The sequence below is a fragment of the Ruditapes philippinarum genome, unplaced genomic scaffold, assembly GCF_026571515.1.
Source record: "Ruditapes philippinarum isolate M1 unplaced genomic scaffold, ASM2657151v2 ctg4884_1_1_1_1, whole genome shotgun sequence".
Taxonomy (NCBI): domain Eukaryota; kingdom Metazoa; phylum Mollusca; class Bivalvia; order Venerida; family Veneridae; genus Ruditapes; species Ruditapes philippinarum.
Window position 1 is genome coordinate 129,619 of NW_026861710.1, and position 22,350 is coordinate 151,968.

Genomic DNA, 22,350 nt, shown 5'->3' on the forward strand with positions numbered 1-22,350 from the left:
ATAAAAAATAAGGGGTGATTGGAAAATTTGTTACATATATGTCGCAGCTGAGACAAAAAAAATTTTTTTTTGTTTTTTGGTTGCTGTTACTTTGCAGCATGTTGCAGTTACTGTGTAGCAGGAGACACGAAAATCCACAGACCAAAATGCTTTTTATTCAAGGGCCATAACTGAGCAAAAAATCATTGAACTGGACAATGCCAACGATATGCATGACTAGACTTGGTACTGATATGATCATTCCTGTAACTTGGATGAATAGTGGTTTTTAAGGAGTAGTCCAGACAATTTTTGTGATGGCAGGACAGAAGGATAAACATTCAAACAAAATAATACTTATGTTGATACTCCATTGTTCTCTGTAGTGTTCTTTTAGCCACATAATAAAAAAGCCACCTAAAAGCTTACAGAATGAATGACATCAAAGAAACAGTACAGTTACCTACTGTTCCTGTAGCCACATAAGTACAATGCCATGTATCTAAATGTTAGCATGGACAAATGGAAGGCGGAGAAGTGATCCTTATATGTTGCTGCTACTCTGTAGCAGACGACACAAAAATTTAAATGGCTAAGAACACTATATACTGAACAACACTTATGTATATTTCAACATTTTATTTTTTTTTCAATAAGTAATGCTTACAAGAGGTAAAGAAACAAATTGCATAATTGTGTAATTTTAAAATTGCATACAACACCAATATATGTGAAATGATTGACAAAAAGAGCCAGTTGTATGTAAACTGTTATACACCAGAAATTGAGCCGCGTCACAATAAATTGCGATCAGCATGGATCCAGACCAGCCTGCGCATCCGCGCAGTCTGATCAGGATCCATGCTGTTGGCTTACCAAAATCTATGATAAGTAGAGAAACTGATAGTTAACAGCATGGATCCTGATCAGACTGTGCGGATGCGCAGGCTGGTCTGGATCCATGCTGGTCGCAAACACACTATGTTAGTTTTGTTGTGACATGGCTCATTTTTTCTTTAAAAATTCAACCATGTTGGATTGAAGGTCAAAACAAAAACTGCAGATTTTCAGGCAAAATTTGAACCCCTGTCTTACAAGTGACCCCATCTTATACATGTAGGTAGGTAATTACAATATGATTATATATGAACAACAGTTAAATCATCTTCATAAACCAAAGCTTAATTAAAATATATTGAACATGGGTAAAAGTTTCTTATTCAAGAAAGATTAAAATTTAATATGCTTAAATGTAAAGAAAGGAGTAAAAGAATGATACTTGAAACAAAACTGGCACCAAGTCACATATACGCTATCACAATATATATCACAGATCATTTCATCTATAATGCATGTAAATAAACTATACAAAAATATAATAATTTTAATAAAAACAATACTTCACAGATATGTTTACACTTGCATCCTGGTGAAGTAGTTATGTTTTTTAACAAAATATTTCAACAATTCTAAAATCCCTCGATTCTTTTTTTAATTGAAGCATTTAATAATTTTTTTTCAATATTGAAATCAGCTATATTTCAAATGTAATGTTCTAAATTTAAAGCACGAGAAAGTCCATTCAATGAATTCAGCATGTTAAGGGTTAGGAAAGGAATGTTCAATATTTCTTTTTGCAGTGATTGACCATGAACAACTTGCCTCTCACTGCTGTAGGTTTGAGCCGCAAGCATCTTTGGATTCTTTCATGTGAGAAAGCTATGCAGCTAGCTTACCGAGCAGTGATGGTTCTACTCGGGTGCCCGATTGTAAGGAGCCATATTACTTGATTTATACCCAATTTAAAAAAAATACCCCCCCCCCCCCAAAAAAAAAACAACAACATGCAGTGATAAAATAAAAATCACAGTATTGGTATGTAACAGACCTTCCCATAAAATATTTCAGTTCACTCCTTTATTGTTACAAAGAATTTCCATTCACCAAATACTTATCTAATTGTTCACTTATTTATACACCAAAAATAATTCCATTTCGTTGAATTTAAATATTTACACTTCAATTTATCTTGATTTAAGAAACTATTTAAAGTTCTTTTGTCAACATAACTTTAAAGTTCAGGCTACTATTCATCTGTTAAAGGAATCAATATAAAAGATCTTAATTAATCACAAACAATTTACAATAAAAACCCAAAATAATGTACACTTTTCATTAACATTCTTAATGTAAAATCCTATCAAACTTCTTACTTAAAATGTATAAAGCTATATTATAATTGTACGAGGGTTGTCCAAAAAATTTGTGCACTGCAGTTATTGTCGTGAGAGTTATTAAGAAAAAAACATGAATTATATATAATTTGAAGGGGAAATCTGTCTCATATAAGAAAACATAAGAAAAAGCTGTGTAACTGGCGTGTTGTGAAAAAGAATTGTCATTAAGTTACCTTATTAACGTAATACCGGCTCACGACAAAACAATGGGTTAGTTCATTACTGTACTTGTATTATTTTTTGTCGCTTGTAGAGTGGCATTTGCTTTTTATGTCATGATTTGTTTTATTGTCAATAGAGGAATGATTGATGCAAAGTAATTTGGGTAGTTGTTGTTTTTGTTCTTATGCATCTTACATGTTACATATTCCACCAGTGCACGAGTATATTGGACAACCCTCATCAAATGCGCCCGCATTATGGACGAACATTTGCCTGACCGATTGTCATCATCTACCTCCTCTCGCCCCTTTACAGAGCATTTGTGCAATTAAAAAACCAGCCTTCGTTATATGGAATTTGTCACCCTTGCCCTTTTAAATTATTTTTAGGTATCTGTCGGTGTTTTACCAATATTTGCCCAAAATTTAATGATCGTCCGTATTTCGAGACTTTTAGCGACTGAAATTTTCACATAATTACAGTATTGATGACCACACAGAAATGTTTGTTTACGACCGTTATAATAGGGCAAATGACGTCAAATTTTCTATTGATGTCAGGAATATGTACACCCACTTTTTAAATTTATATGCACTGTTTAAAGAATACTGTGATGCATCAAAGTCATGAACTAACCCAATTTTTTGTTGTGCTCCGGTATTATGTTACCAAGGTAACTGTATGACGATTTGTATTCACGAAACTTCAGTTACACGGCTTTTTCTTTTGTTTACTTATTTGAGACAGATTTCCCCTTGAAGTGATATATAATTCATGTTTTTCTATCAATAAATTTCACGACAATAACTGCAGTGCACAAATTTTTTGGACAACCCTCGTATTTAAAAGAATACTTCCAAAATGCTAGCATGAAAGCAATATGGCAGAATATTAATGCCTTAAAAATTGAGCATGAACAAAATCATTGCTAAACGGGATTAAACCCTCCTAATATTTTGTTCTGGAACATTTTATCCTGTTTATATATAATTAAATCATGTGTATTAAATAACAGGAAAATTCTATGTTACAATCTACTAGAGAATTGACAATTCTATGGATTATTTAAACAATATAATTTTACTGTTAATAACTATTACAAAAACTTGTTCCTAAGATATAGCTTTGATTATAAGCATTGTTAGTGCAAGAAGTATAAGTAATGGTTATTTTTTGTAGCTACAAAATGTATACAAAATATTATGGAGATTTAAAGGAAGTCCAGTAAATATCATAGTGATAAATACTATCGTACCTTCAACAATGTTTAAAGCATCATGTATAACTATAAATTAAATTTTGAATTTATTTAATTTCATATACCAGTAGTATATAGAAACAGCAACAAAATTATTAGTAGATTGATAAAATTGTAATTTAATCATTCTATTTACCTGTTTTAAATACCAGTATATGATTGGTTAATTCTGGGTACTCATGATTTCAAATTGACCAAATTGGTAGACTGATTTTCTGTAAAATGATTTTAGTCATTTTACATGTCTTAAGCTATTTCTGTAAAAGGCATCATATTTTACCTATCAAGAATCAATTCATGTACATAAAATGTTGATTTAAGTTGAAAAATAATATCCTTATTCTTTTTAAACAATCATATGAATAGATATAAAACAAATATTACAAAAAAAAAAAACAATAATTGGTAGACATAATTATCTTCAATATCATAAATCTATAACGAAAAAGACATACATTTAAGGTAGAAGCGGGCAAGGAAACAAAATCCATGAATAATTGATTTCATCATATGTATACACATACATTACACACATATATACACATACATTATACACATATATATATATATGCACCATACTAGAATAATAATCAGCAGGTTATAATAATATTCAATGGCATGTAGTTACAGCAGTTTATTTCAAAATATGTTTACCAGCAGTAAGTTTTTTTGCAATGTTCAGACAAACAACTACAACATAATATGTAAAAACAACAATATTATGTAAGATTATTATACAAAAATATATCTACTGTAAAATCATAAGCAATTATATAACCCTGACACACTTATTACTGGTTACTTTTAGGTGCTCTATGTTGCTTTTACATATTGAAGCTCCCTAAAATAATGATGGAACATTCCAAAAAGTATTATGTACATGTAGGGCAAGTCAAAATACAAATTTAGCAATGTAGGGGTTAAATGTCAAAAAAAGAACTTTAAAATTGATATTATACCATGTAAAAATTCTGCTAAACACATGAAAATTAGTAAGATAAAAAACCTAAAATGCTAAATAACAGTGAGACTGAGACTACTAATATAAATATCATCATCAGCACTGGATAAATTTTAAAAACTGCCAATTAATTATGCCTCTAAATTTCTTCTTTTTTTTATTTATCAAAAGCTTTTTTACTTTGGACTATACTGTTATAGTATGTAAAAAGTTACTCAATGGCCAATTACCAGAACCATCTTTTTCATCTGTTGCTTTTGGGCAATAAATAAAGTTATAGTAAGTGTTTTGTATCATGAAGTCAAAATACTACTTTGTTTACATTTTCTATTTTTATGACAAATTATTTCTCATTTATTGTTACTTTCTTCAGGCAATAAACATCTATAGTAACATTTTTTGAAAACATTATTTAAACATTATAAAATATTCTAAAGAAGTAAAAATTTATTTTAGTTTCTGAGTCATAATGTGTCTTTAACATTATAAAGGGAAGTTAATGGATGGAAAATTGACATTATAACCATTGTTGGCAGGTACTGAGAGAATAAATTAGAATGCAGTTCAACAGATTTAAATAATTAATATATACATAGGAATTGTTTACATGGTTTAAAATACAAAGGTAAGTGTTAACACAATTAGGAACTAAAAATAACAGAAAACTGATGTAAATTTATAGCTTTGAAATATCATGGAACAACTTTATAGAAGATATATAATGGCAAGGGCACCAAGATTTACTAATAATTACTTCGAAATTGAAATCCACGAATTTACAACCCCATGAAATTGCCTTTTGCCGGCAAACCATGAAAATTTATGCCCTCGAATTAAAATGATTTCATAGTATACAAAATAAAGAATAAACACTAAAATTTCAGAGCCAACTGATGAGCTTGTCATCAGACTTAACAAATATGCAGTCCTGCACTTGTCCTGACCTTATGGCCTAGCCTTGCATACATTGGCCAAGCCTGACTCATTCTTGAAAGTGCTGACATAGAAGAACAATATTCACATAAGAGAAGATTTCAAACTTTTACCTTAAAGAAACAGTTAATGCCAAATAAGCTAGGAATCAATACCCTTATTTACTAATGCAACTTCAAACTGCTCTCAAATTCTAACAAGCTTTAATAGGTATCAATAACAAAATACATAGACTGTAACACAAGTTATTATATAGCAAAAACATATTAAAAGAGGCATTTTGATTAAAGCTCTGCTGACAAGACAAGAACTTCTTTATGTTCTCAAGAAAGTTAGTGAACAAATTCTAAAACAGTCAAAATGATTATTAAAATTTTCTTACTGAAAAATTAGTCATGCTGGAGTTTTGTTGCACATTGTAATGATTGTACATTCTCAACATTAACTAACTTTAGTACCCCTAACAAACGTCTAACCTAAGAGAATGTATATTTTAGTTCCATAGTTAAAATGTGGGCAGTTTTTGTTCATGCAGGTCTTACAAAAATCTGTGTCCCTGCAGATCCAATTTTGACCCCAGTTGCATTACTAATATACAGTATAAAGGCAATCAATATGTAAAACTTTAACCAAACCATATTCTTCCTCACAAGAAATATCTTATTTTCAAGTCTAATTCTAGCTCCCATAATTATGATCTTCTAATGTAACATATATAACTTTGATGGGGACAATTTGTGAAGTTTGGTCAAAATCTACTTTATGAAACAAGGAAATGTTTCTAGTTTTTCAGGAAATCGTGGATGATCATGGACAACAAAAGATAATAGACAAATGACACAAGGTGATTATAAATGCCATCTCTATATACTTATTGTACAGATGAGCTAAAGACAGTAACAATGCTTTGATAAGCTTGCGAAGATAATATGAAAATCGTAATCTCAAGTAGGGTGTGCTGATGATCTTTATAACTAACTGCAATTTCTATACACAAACGTCACCTGGGTTGACACCTGGCATACTTAACATATCACAATAGTGAGGTAATATCATTAACACTTTTATAACATGATGAAAATGTACAGTCAGGGTAATGGCCGTTAAGTACAATTCCGAGATAGCAAAATAAAAACTCGTCTTTTTACAATACATGAAACAACAAAAACAAAACACAGCTTGCTTACATTATTGACTTAGCACAAACTGAATACATATAAAGTAATCACTATAACAATCCATACAGCTGATTTACCTGTGTTGTCATTTTTTCTTCTTTAACAATAATGGTGAACTCTATATAAAAATAAAACAATAAAAAATACATTACATATTATTTTGATTTACTTCAACTTACAACATGTGTAACTATTTCTACTATTTACTTAAAAAAAAATGTTTTACTGGTATCTGAACTAGTATACTTGACCAGTACTTAGAATTTGTAAGTGTTCATTTTTAAGTTACTATTTAAGAGATTCATAAATACATTATACTTAAATTGAAATAACTAATGATGCAGTACATAGTGTAGAGACTAGTCTGACTGCATAGATGTGTGCATATAATCTATCCTGGTCAGAGATAAAATTTTGAGCCGCGTCATGACAAAACCAACATAGTGCGTTTGCGACCAGCATGGATCCAGACCAGCCTGCGCATCCGCGCAGTCTGATCAGGATCAACCAACCGTATTACAAGTAGAGAAACTGATAGCAAACAGCATGGATCCTGATCAGACTGCGCGGATGCCCAGGCTGGTCTGGATCCATGCTGATCGCAAACACACTATGTTGGTTTTGTCATGACGCGGCTCATTAATCATTTTTGCTACTAGTGTTCAGAGAGTTAAGCATATATATAGTCAATATCAACCTTTAAATGACAGCATAACAAACATAGCTCCATCATAATGAACATTTTAAAACATATAAATGATTTCAAAGTTCAGAAACATAAAAGATTATAATAGTTATGATTGGGGCATTATTCATTTTGAAATATAAAATACCTCACTAAGTCATGAACCTTGTCAAATGCTATTAAAATGAGGTTGAGAAACTAGTCTTAAAAGTTTGAAGCAACTTAAATCTTTACATAGTAATTATATTCATCATAATACTTAAGCAGAGAGAGAGTAAAACTTATGTTGCTTCACAAAAAAATGGAACAAATTATGAAACATCTCAACATCTGAGGAGAAAAATAAGAAGTATGGAAGGCAGCTCTCTATATACAGTAAAACTTGTGTTAAAGACAACCTCCAAATAATGACCAATCTAAATAAAGGTTGTTTTTTCCATAAAATTCCAGTGATCAGATAGACAGGGTTACCTCTAAATAAAGACCACTTGCCTATAAGGGCCATGTTCCATCTCTCCTTTGGGTGACCTTTGTTCACAAGTTTGACTGTACATTGAAGATTTATATCTATAAAATTCAATCAATGGTATCACCTAAATAAGGAATGCCTTGGACTTAAACCAGTTAGTACTTTAGACCTTGTAAGTACACACATAATTGAAATACCATTAAAGTTATTTGTAATTCCTCGCCAATTTTCTTTTATGATCAGCCACAAAAATTTCAATACAGTCTTCCAATATTTATAAAAATATACACCAGAATTAGGTTAATTCCACTGCTACATTATGTTGAATAGATTTTATAACAAATCTTGATCTTACATACAGCATTTTAATGTTAGTTTATTGAATTTCAAATTTGCATTGTATATTTGTGGGTCATAAAAATAGTAGAATATTTTCATACAAAAAGAAATCAGAACTAAAGAAATAGAGAATACTTTTTTTGCAAAATAAGTTGCTCTTACTTTTATTTTAACTCACTTATGATGAAGTATCAACATAGAACTCATAATAGTTATTTCTTACTAAGCACTAACTTGACAAAATATCAATATCTTTGAAAGTTAAGTCATTTCTATAGATTATATTAGCCAAAATTAAAAGATGGGTTTAAGCTTATCTTAGAACCACCCTCTTACTTTGAATCCTGGCAACTACTTAGAGCTGGTAACATTTTATGGATGTGGTTGTAACCCTTATTAGGCTAAAAAACCTATAATCCATAGCTTGTGATTTAATCTAGTATATTAAATTTATTGTAATGATAATAAATAAGATTCAGTTTTTGCTTTGTTTAAACCTGTTTCAATTTAGCTTAATTGTGTGTCACACTAACAATGTTTATCATATTGCAACTTTTCATAGATGATCAAACCTTTTTTCAGACCGGGAGGGTATATGAGTGGTTTAGTTTTTGCTTTGTTTAAATCTGTTTTTTTGTTTCACACTAAGAATGTAAGGATCATATGTAACTTTTCATAGATGATAAAACCTTTTTGTCAGGCAGGGGCGAGTATATGAGTGGTACCATCAACAGCCTATAAGACATGGCCTTCTTACATGACAGAGTTCTCAGGGAAAAGTATCGTAACCTACAGCTAGCAACCTTCAAGATAATGTATCATTCATTATCAAACCTTAAAAACTCTTATCATTTGTAAGATTTAACAATGATCTTGTGGAAAAACGTTCATTTTTAGCTTAATAATGTACAAGTATGTGTCAGGTATTCTAATTTTGCATATTCTTTGAGCTTTTATCCGGTTAAATAACCAATACAAATAAAAAAAACTGAACTTGATTTCTTTCCGGATAATATACATTTTTAAAGGTTATACTACAATGGGTAATTTGTACTACATGTTACCGAAATAGTTTTATCTCTTACATGAATGTTTTCATACTTGTATAATATTATACAATTTTATAACGTGCTACAAACATTCATACAGGTAAATCTTGTCTTACGCATGTATTGTCAAACATGTAAGGATATTGTTTATAACAAGTTGTTATAAATGATCAAAAGACAGGGAAAGTGTTAACTTAAAAGTTTCCATGTTTAAAAAACTGACAAATTGTTGTCATAGTGCAACAGTTAAAATTTAATACATACTTTTAATATCAGATCTTTTTATCCCTTTTAAGTTACTTAATTCATAAAAGGTGACATATTCATAGCTCAAACTATGTATTGCTTCCCCAACTGTAAATAACACCATTTTTGGACTTGTCGAGGCTCTTTTAACTCGTGACTTCGGCTAAGCTTCTCTGTTGAAAAGATTTAATTTTATCGTATTTAAGTCAGGTGTTTTTGCGCAAACTTTTTATAACAATGAAATTTGTGATGTAATTTTGAGTGGTTACATAAGTTCTCAAAGAATATTATGCAAGCAATGTCAATTTCTAACTTTTAAAATTTCACAACTTTAAAAATAGCCCACTTCCAAGGTCCATCATACTTTATCCCAAAAAAAAAAAATTAAAAATGAAAACTGAAATCTCATGTATACCAAATTCATACCATTTTTTACCTTTATTAACTACATATTGTAAAACAAGAGGGCCATGATGGCCCTGAGGTCGCTCACCTGTATATAGCCCCCCCCCCCTCCCCGGGCCAATTTTTACCCAAGGGCTTTTATTTGTTTATTTGAACAGACTTGGTAGACACCCATAAGAAGATGTTTCATGCTAAACATCTAAGTTCTAGCTCATTGGGTTTTTTAAAAGAAGATTTTTAAAGTTTTTACTATACACATATAGTTAAAAACAATGACACCCCTGGGGCAGGGCCAGTTTTGACCCCCGGCTTTTATTTGAACAAACTTTGTAGATATTTACTTAAAGATGTTTCATGCTTAATATCTAAACTCTAGCTCTTTGAGTTCTTTAAAAGAAGATTTTTTTAAGTTTTTACTATATGCATATAGGGAAAATCAATGACCCCCCTGGGGCAGTGCCAATTTTGACCCCGGGCTTTTATTTGAACAAACTTGGTAGACACCCATTAGAAGATGTTTCATGCTAAATATCTTAGCTCTAGCTCTTTAGGTTCTTTAAAAGAAGACTTTTTAAGTTTTTACTATATGCATATAGGGAAAATCTATGACCCCCTGGGGCGGGGTCAATTTTGACCCCAGGGCTTTTATTTGAACAAACTTGGTAGACATTCACTAGAAGATGTTTCATGCCAAATATCTAAGCTCTAGCTCTTATGGTTCTTTAAAAGAAGATTTTTTAAGTTTTTACTATATGCATATAGGGAAAATCAATGACCCCCGGGGTGGGCCAATTTTGACCCCAGGGCTTTTATTTGAACAAACTTGGTGGACACTCACTAGAAGATGTTTCATGCTTAATATCTTAGCTCTAGCTCTTTGGGTTCTTTAAAAGAAGATTTTTTAAGTTTTTACTATATGCATATAGGGAAAATCAATGACCCCCTGGGGCGGGGCCAATTTTGACCCAGGGCTTTTATTTGAACAAACTTGGTAGACATTCACTAGAAGATGTTTCATGCTAAATATCTAAGCTCTAGCTCTTACGGTTCTTTAAAAGAAGATTTTTTAAGTTTTTACTATAAGCATATAGGGAAAATCAATGACCCCCGGGGCGGGGCCAATTTTGACCCCAGGGCTTTTATTTGAACAAACTTGGTAGACACTCACTAGAAGATGTTTCATGCCAAATATCTTAGCTCTAGCTCTTTGGGTTCTTTAAAAGAAGATTTTTCAAGTTTTTACTATATGCATATAGGGAAAATCAATGACCCCCCGGGGCGGGGCCAATTTTGACCCCAGGGCTTTTATTTGAACAAACTTGGTAGACACTCACTAGAAGATGTTTCATGCCAAATATCTAAGCTCTAGCTCTTAGGGTTGTTTAAAAGAAGATATTTAAAGATTTTTCTTTCGGTTGCCATGGCAACCAGAGTTCTGCATGGAATTAAATTCTTTGAACAATTTTTAAAGGTGATCACCAAAGGAACATTCCTGTGAAGTTTGGATGAAATTGGCTCAGTGGTTTATGAGGAGATGTCATTTAAAGCAAAAATTTACGGACGGACGCCGGACGCCGGACGGACGACGGACGGACGGACGCCGGACGAAAAGCGATCACAAAAGCTCACCCTGTCACTTTGTGACAGGTGAGCTAAAAAGTTAATGCAATAAACACAGTATTCAAATATCTGCTAATTTATGATAATTTACCCTGTCACCAAATAACTAATAAATTATCAGATGTCACATATATTGATTATACAGTATAATTGAGCCGCGTCATGACAAAACCAACATAGTGCGTTTGTGACCAGCATGGATCCAGACCAGCCTGGGCATCCCAGCAGTCTGATCATGATCCATGCTGTTCGCTAACAAACCCTATTACAAGTAGAGAAACTGATAGCGAACAGCATGGATACTGATCAGACTGAGCTGATGTGCAGCCTGGTCTGGATCCATGCTGGTCGCAAACCCATTATGTTGGTTTTGTCATGACTCGGTTCATATAAACTCTACATGTCTTAGCCTAATGAATGCTGGAACCAAGATTTATAATATTTGCCACTTGAGTAGAGGCATGTCAGCCCCATATCACTGCAGTTTGACAAGGCTCTTTACTATCTGCTACATGTAACTTTAAATTTTCATCTAATATTAAATCTTGCAAGTAAATTAGATCTAATAAGTTCTTTCCTAAACTAATACATTGTGCGAACTATTTAAATCTAAACATATCTATGTAAAAAATAAAAAAAATGTTAGGTTTATTAAATTTCAATAAAAACTAGTCAGATCTCTAACCTAAGACACTTTGTACACTTTATAAACTTTAACAACTTGTAGTAGTAGCAAAATATATTACTAATGACTATGAGCATTCCGATCAACGGAGGTGTATATTAGTAAAATGTTTAATGAGAAATAAATGCATATTAATTTGAAATATTATTCAAATATGTAAGATATAACAAAATAACTATATAAACAAATATAAGGCACAGTTGAATTAGAATATGATTATAAATGCAGTGAAGAATGTATGCGTAAATAGAGAACAAGACGTCCTTGAAACCCCTCCCCCTCCCTTTCCCCTTTTCTTTTCGAGCATCCCTGCATAACCGTAGAAAAAAATGAAGCAAATTTTCTTGTGCACACAAACAGGGGCGGGCCAGGGATATAATCAAATCTGTATTAAAGGTATATCAGCAGAAGTAATATCTGAGTTTTGACCAAGGCTTGACTAGTCTATAGGTCGAATCCCTGCATTTCTCCTAAGGTTGTGCACAGGAAGGGAGGGGACACAAATGACTGGTTTCATACTAATGTTATACAACCTCATTTTAAACAGAATATTTCAAAGTCAAATCTAAACATACTATTAGTATTATTTTTATCTGAGTTTGTTTAGTCACAGAATAATGTTGCCTCCCCATGTATTGTTTCAGGGAGACAAACAAGGAATGAAAAAGAACCTTTAAAGGAACTCCACTACTGTATGGTCCAAAAGCCTTAAAAATTGAATTTGAATTCCTTACACAGATCAACAAGGGATCTTAAAACAGAAAGATATGCAAAAGATAAGCTTTGAAATAAATTGAAAATTATATTCTTGTGCTATTCTCAGTCTGATTTTGAGTGAAAACCGCTTTTTAATTTGGGTCATTTTTCACAATTATAATACTTAATTAATCTGGAAAAAGGGAGTCAGCAAATCAAAATCTGAAATTTAATGGTCCTACATCAAATGGAACATTACTTTCGTAAAATCATTTCCAGTCCTGATATGTCAAAAAAAAAACCTCAATGAAATCCCTTTAACCTGTCATAACCTACCTTAAATTAAAATAGCTTAAAAATGAATTCCAAATCCCTGGCAGAAGTGAGAGGCAAGTGATTGGTAATTATAAACATTAACTACTTGGCCCTAGAGACTTCAAATATCAAAATACAAATGTAAGACTTTAGAAATGTATATCTTATATAGATTCTACATTAATATATTACATGAGGAAGACTATTATTGTAGAGTCAAAAGAGGAAGGAAATTATCAATGGCAAGAAAATTTACCATACTAGTTAACTAAGATTTTCATAAAACAGTAGTGGGAACATATGACCTATCTGTAGCTATTGACTCATCACAACTAGTGTCATCAACATCATATACCTGCATTGGTATCATATACTTGGTTGGAGACACTCGTTCCGGAATATGGTAATCTCCTAATCCACTTTCAATATCTGTAAATGCTGAAACAGAAACCTCCGACCTGTCTGTAAATAACTGATCACCTTCATCAAGCTCTGTTATACTAATGTCATCCTCTATTACTTCCACAACATGAGCACTGGCTGCTGACAATGAAAGCTTGTCCATGTCTAAAACTACAGAGGTACCAGTCTGCTGATAACTTCCTGTTTGGACTGGTTCAGTATTTTTACCTGAAAAATCTAAAGGAGGCACCTTCACCTTTTTAAATTCCTCATTATCATTATAAACACCTTTTGAATCCATCTCTTGTGATTTTTTCAATTTCCTTAACTTTGGTTTTGATTTCGGACGGTTATGTTCATTATTTCTTTGTTCGTTGTTTTCTGACATTTCAACCTCAGAATTTCCTTTCCTATCTTTACTTATTGTTTTACCAACATTAATAAACATCTTTCTGTCAACTTTTTTCAGCAATGACTTTGTTTTGGGTCTAGCCCCTTTATCAGAATCAACAGATATTTTAATTTCTTCAGAATTATTAACATCATTATCTTTCACTTCCCTTAAAATTTCACTTGGTATTGCTATTTTTGTTTCTCTACATTGTTCAGCATTTGTAACAACAATACTTGGAATTAGTGGGACAGCCTTTCCAGGAATTGGTTTATTTGATTTTTTCTTCGAATGGCGGACAGATTTGTCACTTTTGTTTAACTGCCTTACATTTTGATCTTTGGTATTTGCTAATCCTAGTGTCGTTTCCATTGGCAACACAACAGGTGCTGCACCTTCCTTCCAAGGTGTAATGGACTGTTCCACTTCCTGAGAAACTACTTCTGTTGGAATATCATAATAATCCCATGTAGGGGTTTCAGGTCTCGAACCTGAATCTTTGTCTGATTTTTTACCACATTTTGTTGTTTGTTTTTTAGATTCCTCCACTTCTTTATTACTTTTTTTACCACTTTCAACAAGAACTTCACCTAAATCAGTATCATCAAAGTCAGTTATTTCTAGTTTAACATCTGACTTACCAACTAAATTAGTTTCAGTATTTCTTAAATTGTGCTCTTTAATATTTTCTAGTACTTGGACGGGCTTCATTTTCCTCAATGGATCGTGAACTTTTGGAATACCTACACTTTTCTCATGTAACCTTACAAAACTATTTTTATAACTGTCAGAATCTGGGCTTTCTAGCTCACCTTGCAATGATACATGAAACTCACTAGAATATCCACTCTCATCTAAGGGTGTTATATTCAAATCCAATTTAGGAACATTTGGCACAAATTCAAACTTTTGGTTCATATCTACTTCCACAGATGGAGAGTGATGTTTCCATGGTTGCAAATCTGGGTTACTAGCAGCTTTTTCAGATGAATCATCTGTATCCTCTGGAAGCACAATTCTCACATTTGGGCTACTAAAGAAGTAATTTCCACCTGGAGAATTATTCACAATGTCCAGTTCGGATGCACAATATACCTTCATGCTAGAAGGAATTGTGTGGTTCATACATGGAATTATTACTAATCTTTCCCTTTTCAATTTCTTCACGGCAGATTTTAACGACATACGTATCATTCCAATAAGGAAACTTCGGTGAGAGTAACGCTGTGTTACACATACCTCAATTTCTAGCTGTTTTTCTTTGACAACATCATGTGTTATTCCTGAGTATTCTAAAGGCTGACTAAACTTAAAGTTTGCAGGTGTAAATACATGTTTAACGCTAATATCTTTCTTCTTCTTCCAATGAATAGAACCTTTGGAGGAGTCCACTTTGACTTCTTCAGTTTTACGCTTTGTTTCACGTTTCTTGTCAGGCTGAAGGTAGCTCTTCACATAAATTGAATGAATCATTGAGGTATTTGCTGAAAATTAACAACAAAAAAACAAATCAACAAATTCAACAATATAACCATTGATAAAGAATCCCAGCAGAGTCATGAAATAAAACAAAATAACACATGTAATGGCAAAAACTTTAATAAGGGAGAACACAGTATGGGATGTATGAAAATGACATTACATAAAAATATATGTCCAGGACAGTTTTAGTTAATGATACATTTAACAGGGAAATAAAAATTTACAAAGTGGCCATCACAACAAGAATAAAGTTGCAAACTTACGAGGTGGAAGAAGTAGATCTGAGAGCTGCCATACACGTATTTTCAATGACCCCTTTGCTGCATGGTACTCCACAGACAGGTGAATATGACCTAACACTGATAAAAAGAAACATATTTTACTTAATTTAACAATTTGAAATACCTGATATCTTCCTTATAATTCACAAATAATTCAGAATAAATGCTGTAAATACAAATTTTATATGCTTTATGCTTAAATTGTAGAAAAACATAAAAATCTTCAGAATAAAATTTATGTGTGACTCTACTGAGAAAATATACCATAAACATATGGATTACTGACTCTGTTAATACCATTTCATCTGATCTCTGGGAAAGAAGCATTGACAATAAATAATTTACAAATTACCATTTTCCTAAATAAGCTTTTTCTCTGTTCAAATTCTGAAAATCCCCTCTCCCCTTACTCTGTTTATTATTAATCAACTGCAGCAAAGATGACTAAACATATTTTTTATTTGATATGAGAATCTTACTTTTTCTGGCTTGGGATTCCTATTTTGAAAATCCCAGTAAGAATACTGAATTATTTTAACACTTGCAACATTATTTAATTGTTTTCTTTACATACAAAAACACACAACTGGCAGGGATCTTTATCATTCATGCCACATAATGTAATCTTATGAAATGCACTGTGATAACTCCTAAGAAATATCTATAATTAATAAAGATGAATAAACAAAATTTGAGCCGCGTCACGACAAAACCCAACATAGTGCGTTTGCGACCAGCATGGATCCAGACCAGCCTGGGCATCCGCGCAGTCTGATCAGGATCCATGCTGTTCGCTGTCAGTTTCTCCACTTGTAAGAGTTGGTAAGTGAATAGTATTGATCCTGATCAGACTGCGCGGAGGCACAGGCTGGTCTGGATCCATGCTGGTCGCAAACCCACTTTTTTGGTTTTGTCGTGATGTGGCCATTAATATACCTGGACCATCTTCTTGCTCAGAAATGACTGATGATCTTCTACTGGAAGATAAAGATGTTAGGTCATGTGACCGGTCGGTTGAGATTCCTTCATCTTTATCATCATCAGGGTTTAACATTAAATCCTTCATTTCTGAAACAAAGCAATATCAAAACATAAATAGTGAAAATGCTTCAAATTTGAATTCCCAAGCTGCTTTAATGTTTTACTCTATTGTCTGTTACAGTTACCATGATTTTTTAAAAAATCAAGAGTTTACAGTAGGATAATGTGTTTGACTAGATAGTAAAACAAGAGCCTGAATAATGTAGAAATTATTATATTAAAAAAGGGCCATAATTCTGTCAAAATCCATTAAAGGGAGACACAGGCAAAATTTTCATATTTTAGATTTTAATTTTCTATCCAATATTCTATAAATGTCATCGAAATGAATAGACTAAGCAGTCTAGGGAACAAAATTTTTCTCCATATAAAGAAAAAAATGTTGGTTTCCTAACCTGACCCACGCGGGTCAGGTTAGAGCATTTAGATTTCACCATAGTTATCACCGTGAACTATAAAAACGTAAAAGAACCTGTCAAATGAGCGACTTAGGCTTGTTTTAATCTTACAATATCCACAATATTTGTTTTTTTTAACTTCTAGGGATTGTAATTGTCAAATGACTTGTTTTAAAACTACTCGTTAGTTCTGTCTGCGTCGTCATTTCGTTCAACATATGTAGACTTATTTACGTTTTAAACTCACATTATAAAGTATTTATACAGAAAAAAAACATGCTGGGACTTTTAATCACTTTTAAAAACTTCATTTTAGCGTAAGTTAAGTAAATATGGTAAATTTAATATTTTGTCATATATTTGCCTGAGTATCCCTTTAATAGTTATCGAAAGCAAAAAATTAACCAATGCAAACACTGAAGCCTGGGTGAGTTTAATATCTCTTCTTTTTCTTCAAATAGTAGGGCTTATAACAACTTTTATTATAATAATACCTTATACAAGGTGTGAAATATAAAAAATAAATCAATATGTGCACATATTTTTTTATATTGAAAAAAATTACTCAATTTTCATCAAAAAACTCCTAAGATGATTTTTTAACATTGATGTAACAGAAAATCATCAAAAGTAATCACTTACTTAATCTTTCGAGAATTTTGCGTCCACCAGGAGTGACAACATCAAGACAATCTTTGTCATCCTCATCCCTTATATCGTACCTGGCCCCAGCGTTTATCAGCAATTTAAGGCACTCAATGTGGCCGTTTTCTGCTGCATAGTGTGTCGCTGTACGTCCCCTTTGATAATCTTTCTTGTTTGGATCACCTAAACAGAGGTATAATGGTCGCAAATGAAAACATATCTCCTTAATATACAAGGTATGAATAAAATCAAAATAGCTTCACATTTTTTTATAGTGTTAGCTGCAGCCATAAAACAAAGATGTGTTTCTCTTAGTGCTCATGAATAATAACAATATGTACAACCTTAATCTGGCAAGCCTAGCATTTTTCTAACAGTGTATTAAGAAGTGCAAATTTAAACTTTTATACATTTTTAAATTTCAAAAACAGTGTGATGTAGCCACTTTGCCTGAAATATTAATTTCTATCACATAAAGCATGGCGCAGGAGTGTAATAAAGCCATTTAAGAACAAGAACTGTCGGAGGACAGTAACACTCTACTATTCGAAAATTTGTCACAAGGGTGTTTCATTGAGTATAATAATGCTTACCTATATGAATACATAAAATTGTCCGAAGGGTACAATCCCTTCAAGTTTCAATACATTCCCTTCAGTAGTTATGGAGATACAAGCTTACACACAAAAACTTAACCAAGAATTTATGAATCGAAAAAGGGGCATAATTATGCGAAAAAGTAAATCAGAGTTGTGGGACTTGTGCCAATCATCTTAGATAATCACAGACAACAAGAGTGTGAAGTTTAGTGTGAAGTTTCAATCCATTCCCTTCAGTAGTTATGGAGATACCAGCTTACACGCAAAAACTTAACCAGAATTTCTAAGTCGAAAAAGGGGCATAATTATGTAAAAAAACAAATCAGAGTTATGGGACTTGTGCAAATCATCTTAGATAATCACAGAGAACAAGTGTGTGAAGTTTCAATCCATTCCCTTCAGTAGTTATGGAGATACCAGCTTACATACAAAAACTTAACCAAGAATTTCTAAGTCGAAAAAGGGGCATAATTATGTAAAAAAGCAAATCAGAGTTATGGAACTTGTGCCAATCATCTTAGATAATCACAGAAAACAAGTGTATGAAGTTTCAATCCATTCCCTTCAGTAGTTATGGAGATACCAGCTTACATACAAAAACTTAACCAAGAATTTCTAAGTCGAAAAAGGGGCATAATTATGTAAAAAAGCAAATCAAAGTTATGGGACTTGTGCCAATCATCTTAGATAATCACAGAGAACAAGTGTGTGAAGTTTCAATCCATTCCCTTCAGTAGTTATGGAGATACCAGCTTACATACAAAAACTTAACCACAGGGACGCCAACGCCGACAAATGGGTGACTGCATTAGCTCGATTATTCTACGAATAGTCGAGCTAAAAACAATATTACACTTATGATATAACACTTTGATGTGAAGTCATTTGCAGAATATACAAATATAGCGTTAAAGGGCGCTTATGTAAGTGTTACACTATACGCGCATCATTGAAAAATCTTTTAACAGTTTACTGTTCTTATCTTATATGTGTGATAAATAGATAAAAGATTAATAAATTTAGTATTAAACCTACACTCATTCAATATAATCTATGTAAGAAATATAGTTATCATATATAATAGACTATTGTTTCTCTTCTTTTTCTCTCTGATATTTAAATTTCATTTAAGTGACAAGTTTATAGTTATACATTATAAAGCATTAAGACAACAGCAAAAAAAAGTATACCACCATCTGGGATTAGTAAAGCATTGTTTGTGTTTTAAATCACATCAACAATGTAAAGAACATACAACTTGATTTGATTTGTTGAATTCTTAAGCTACAAGAAATTATCATGTTTATTTGACTAATGTATGATAAATGATATCAAACACCTGACCTCTTTGTATAGATTAATCATGACAATAGCAGGGAAAATAAATTTGCAATTTATGATAACAGAAAAAAATGATAATTAAGGAAAATTAAAGTGTATAAAGCTACATGAATAATATTTGTTCATAAAATTATTTTTGAATTTTGAAAAAGAATACGTCTACAATATCTGTATAAAAGAACTGTTTCTTTGATATCATAAGAGCCAATGGCCCATTCAAAAAATCACTGCTAAATGGTTGAACCCCTACTTCTAAAAATAATTTTAACATTCATAAATTTTAATAAAAAATATTTCATGAGATATAGCTTTATACCCTTCAAAAATTCTATTCAAGATCAAGATCCAAACCTTTTCTTTGTAATAGCAACTTGAGAATTTCCTTGTCTCCATTATATGCAGCCTCGTGAAGGGGACTCCACATATACACTCCGATCAGATTGGGATCATAACCTTGCTGGAGGGCGATCCTTACATCCTCAATCTGAGAGAACCTCACAGCCTCATGAAGCTTTGTGTCAATTTGTAGTTGACCATCTACCCCACCCATTGCATCTTTTTCTTAGTCTATTGAAACAGTAATTAATATTAATATTAATTTTCACTGATTTATCAAATATGAGTTACTCATTATAAAAAACAGACAATTTAAAACTCACTGGTACCTTAAATACATAATGCAAGTCTGTGACAAGAAAGAGTATTATGTTCCAGTGAAATACTTTAAAGTTGAAATACTATACAGTGACATGCTTATTGATTTATAGCGAATATAATTCAGCTTCACATTTAGAATGTATGACAAAGCGTACCCGTGTGTCAAGCATACCAGGTCAACATGTGCCACCTTTACCTTTTATAGAGAATTGATTTGCTTATCAATTGTGTTTTTGTTTTTATAAACAGACAGATCATTTTTATAAATTGTCAAATGTATATAATATATATTTTATTTTTAAATGTTATTGTACATTACAGAGAATGAAATTAAAATGTGTATTTAAGAAAATAAATAAAAATTTCTGACTTGACATTTCTATATTTATATCCGTATTTATTTATAAAAATATTTTAAAAAATGAATCGACTTGATTAAAATAATTAATCATCAGATCCATATTAACATTTAAGAATTGACAGGTGGTCATATACTATTGTTTCCATTTAACACTGCCCTTCTAACTAGCACCGCCTACCACGTTTTGTGGAAGAAAAATATCTTACCTTTTAGATTTATTATCCATAACAAAAGAGCAATGCAAAATATCCATATGAGCTGCGCCATGACAAAACCAACATAACGGGTTTGCAACCAGCAGATGCGCAGTCTGATCAGGATCCATGCTGGTTGCAAACCCATTATGTTGGTTTTGTCATGGCGCAGCTCATATATTTTATTTGAAAAATTACAACTACTAGTGATCACTCCATTGAATATTTAAATGGAAAATCAGTAAACTTCAACTCTTTTTAGGTTTTTTTAATTGTTTAAAGTCTCCACATTCATAATCTGTACTCTCAGCCGACGAAAATGAGTCATCATCACTCTCAGACAGTACAATCCCATCACCAGCCAAATATTTTCAATTACTTTTTTTGTCGATTACATTGTCTTGATACTGACAGGGCGTCCAGCACCTCAAGGTTTATTTCTTATTTAATTTGATGTGATGGCTATTTTAATATTTCATCTGGCACCATTCACATACACGCTTTCTGTCTAGACCAGATCTTTTGCTGTATGATGTTTACCCTTCTAACCAGCTTGTTTAATAACTTTATTTTGAAAGATGCTGTGTAATAATTTTCTTTTTTGCCGCACCCAGATGTGCCAATCATGTTGATTAGCTACATACAAGAATTAAAATATCAAACGACACATGTATCGCGCTAGCCTCTATTGCATAACGTCATACAAAATAATTAATACTGCAACTTGTTTTAAAGCACCTTTTAAAAGTTCTAATTAGCACCCTCAATTTTATAAAATGGACACCCCAAAGGGGATAAATAGAAACAATACGGTAATTAATGCAAAAGTGTAAAAAATAACAAGTTGTTTGCAGGAAGAATAAATGGGTGATATGCTTCGACTTAAAATGGCAAGCTTTGGTATCTGTACTCTTATGCTTCGCCTTGCATCCTCATGTTATGATTGGCATCTACAATAATGCAAAATATGTCACGCTGGTTATATGTCAACAGTTTTGTGGTGATCTTTGAAAATCGTTTTTAATTAAGGTAACAAAAAATAATACTGTCATTTTCATTAATGATCATGATGTAAACAATCTGTACCCCACCCACTTGAACTCATATTGATAATGAAAATAGTCATAGCATAACTTACAATACATTGCAAAACAAGATATTCCAAATAATTAGCATTCAAATTGAAAACGAAAACATAAATCACGTAAGAGATTCTACTCTGGTTGAATCATTTTACTTGAATATAGTTGTCTAATCCGTTAACTTCTTTGCTAATTGACACATCGCACTTGCTGTTGCCACAGACGCCATTTCCTAAATATCGCGTACAAAGTATCGTGA

The 22,350-nt window shown here is 32.1% G+C and overlaps 1 protein-coding gene across 2 annotated transcripts; it reads right to left on the minus strand.

Annotated features, from left to right (window-relative positions):
- Positions 1–6,573: 6,573 nt before the first annotated feature.
- On the minus strand, positions 6,574–22,316 carry LOC132716574 (uncharacterized). Of its 2 annotated transcripts, XM_060699880.1 has the most exons (7): positions 22,148–22,316; positions 20,149–20,364; positions 17,855–18,040; positions 16,710–16,841; positions 15,756–15,851; positions 13,573–15,494; positions 6,574–6,826 (listed from the first exon to the last, which is right to left on the minus strand). In XM_060699880.1, the coding sequence occupies exons 2-7, from the start codon at positions 20,345–20,347 to the stop codon at positions 6,794–6,796; spliced, it is 2,568 nt and encodes an 855-aa protein (XP_060555863.1). In that variant the 5' UTR covers positions 20,348–20,364; positions 22,148–22,316; the 3' UTR covers positions 6,574–6,793. The 2 variants fall into 2 exon arrangements, with proteins under 2 accessions (XP_060555863.1, XP_060555862.1); XM_060699879.1 differs by lacking the exon at positions 6,574–6,826 and having other exon boundaries at positions 11,909–15,494.
- Positions 22,317–22,350: the final 34 nt, after the last annotated feature.

Excerpts from the sequence above, each read along its gene's own strand:
- LOC132716574 (XM_060699879.1), bottom strand. The coding sequence starts at position 20,347 with ATGGGTGGGGTAGATGGTCAACTACAAATTGACACAAAGCTTCATGAG. Across the intron at positions 18,041-20,148 it reads GTTGCTATTACAAAGAAAAG|GTGATCCAAACAAGAAAGAT; the intron begins GTTTGGATCTTG and ends ACCTCTGTTTAG. Across the intron at positions 15,852-16,709 it reads TGAGCAAGAAGATGGTCCAG|TGTTAGGTCATATTCACCTG; the intron begins GTATATTAATGG and ends TCTTTTTATCAG.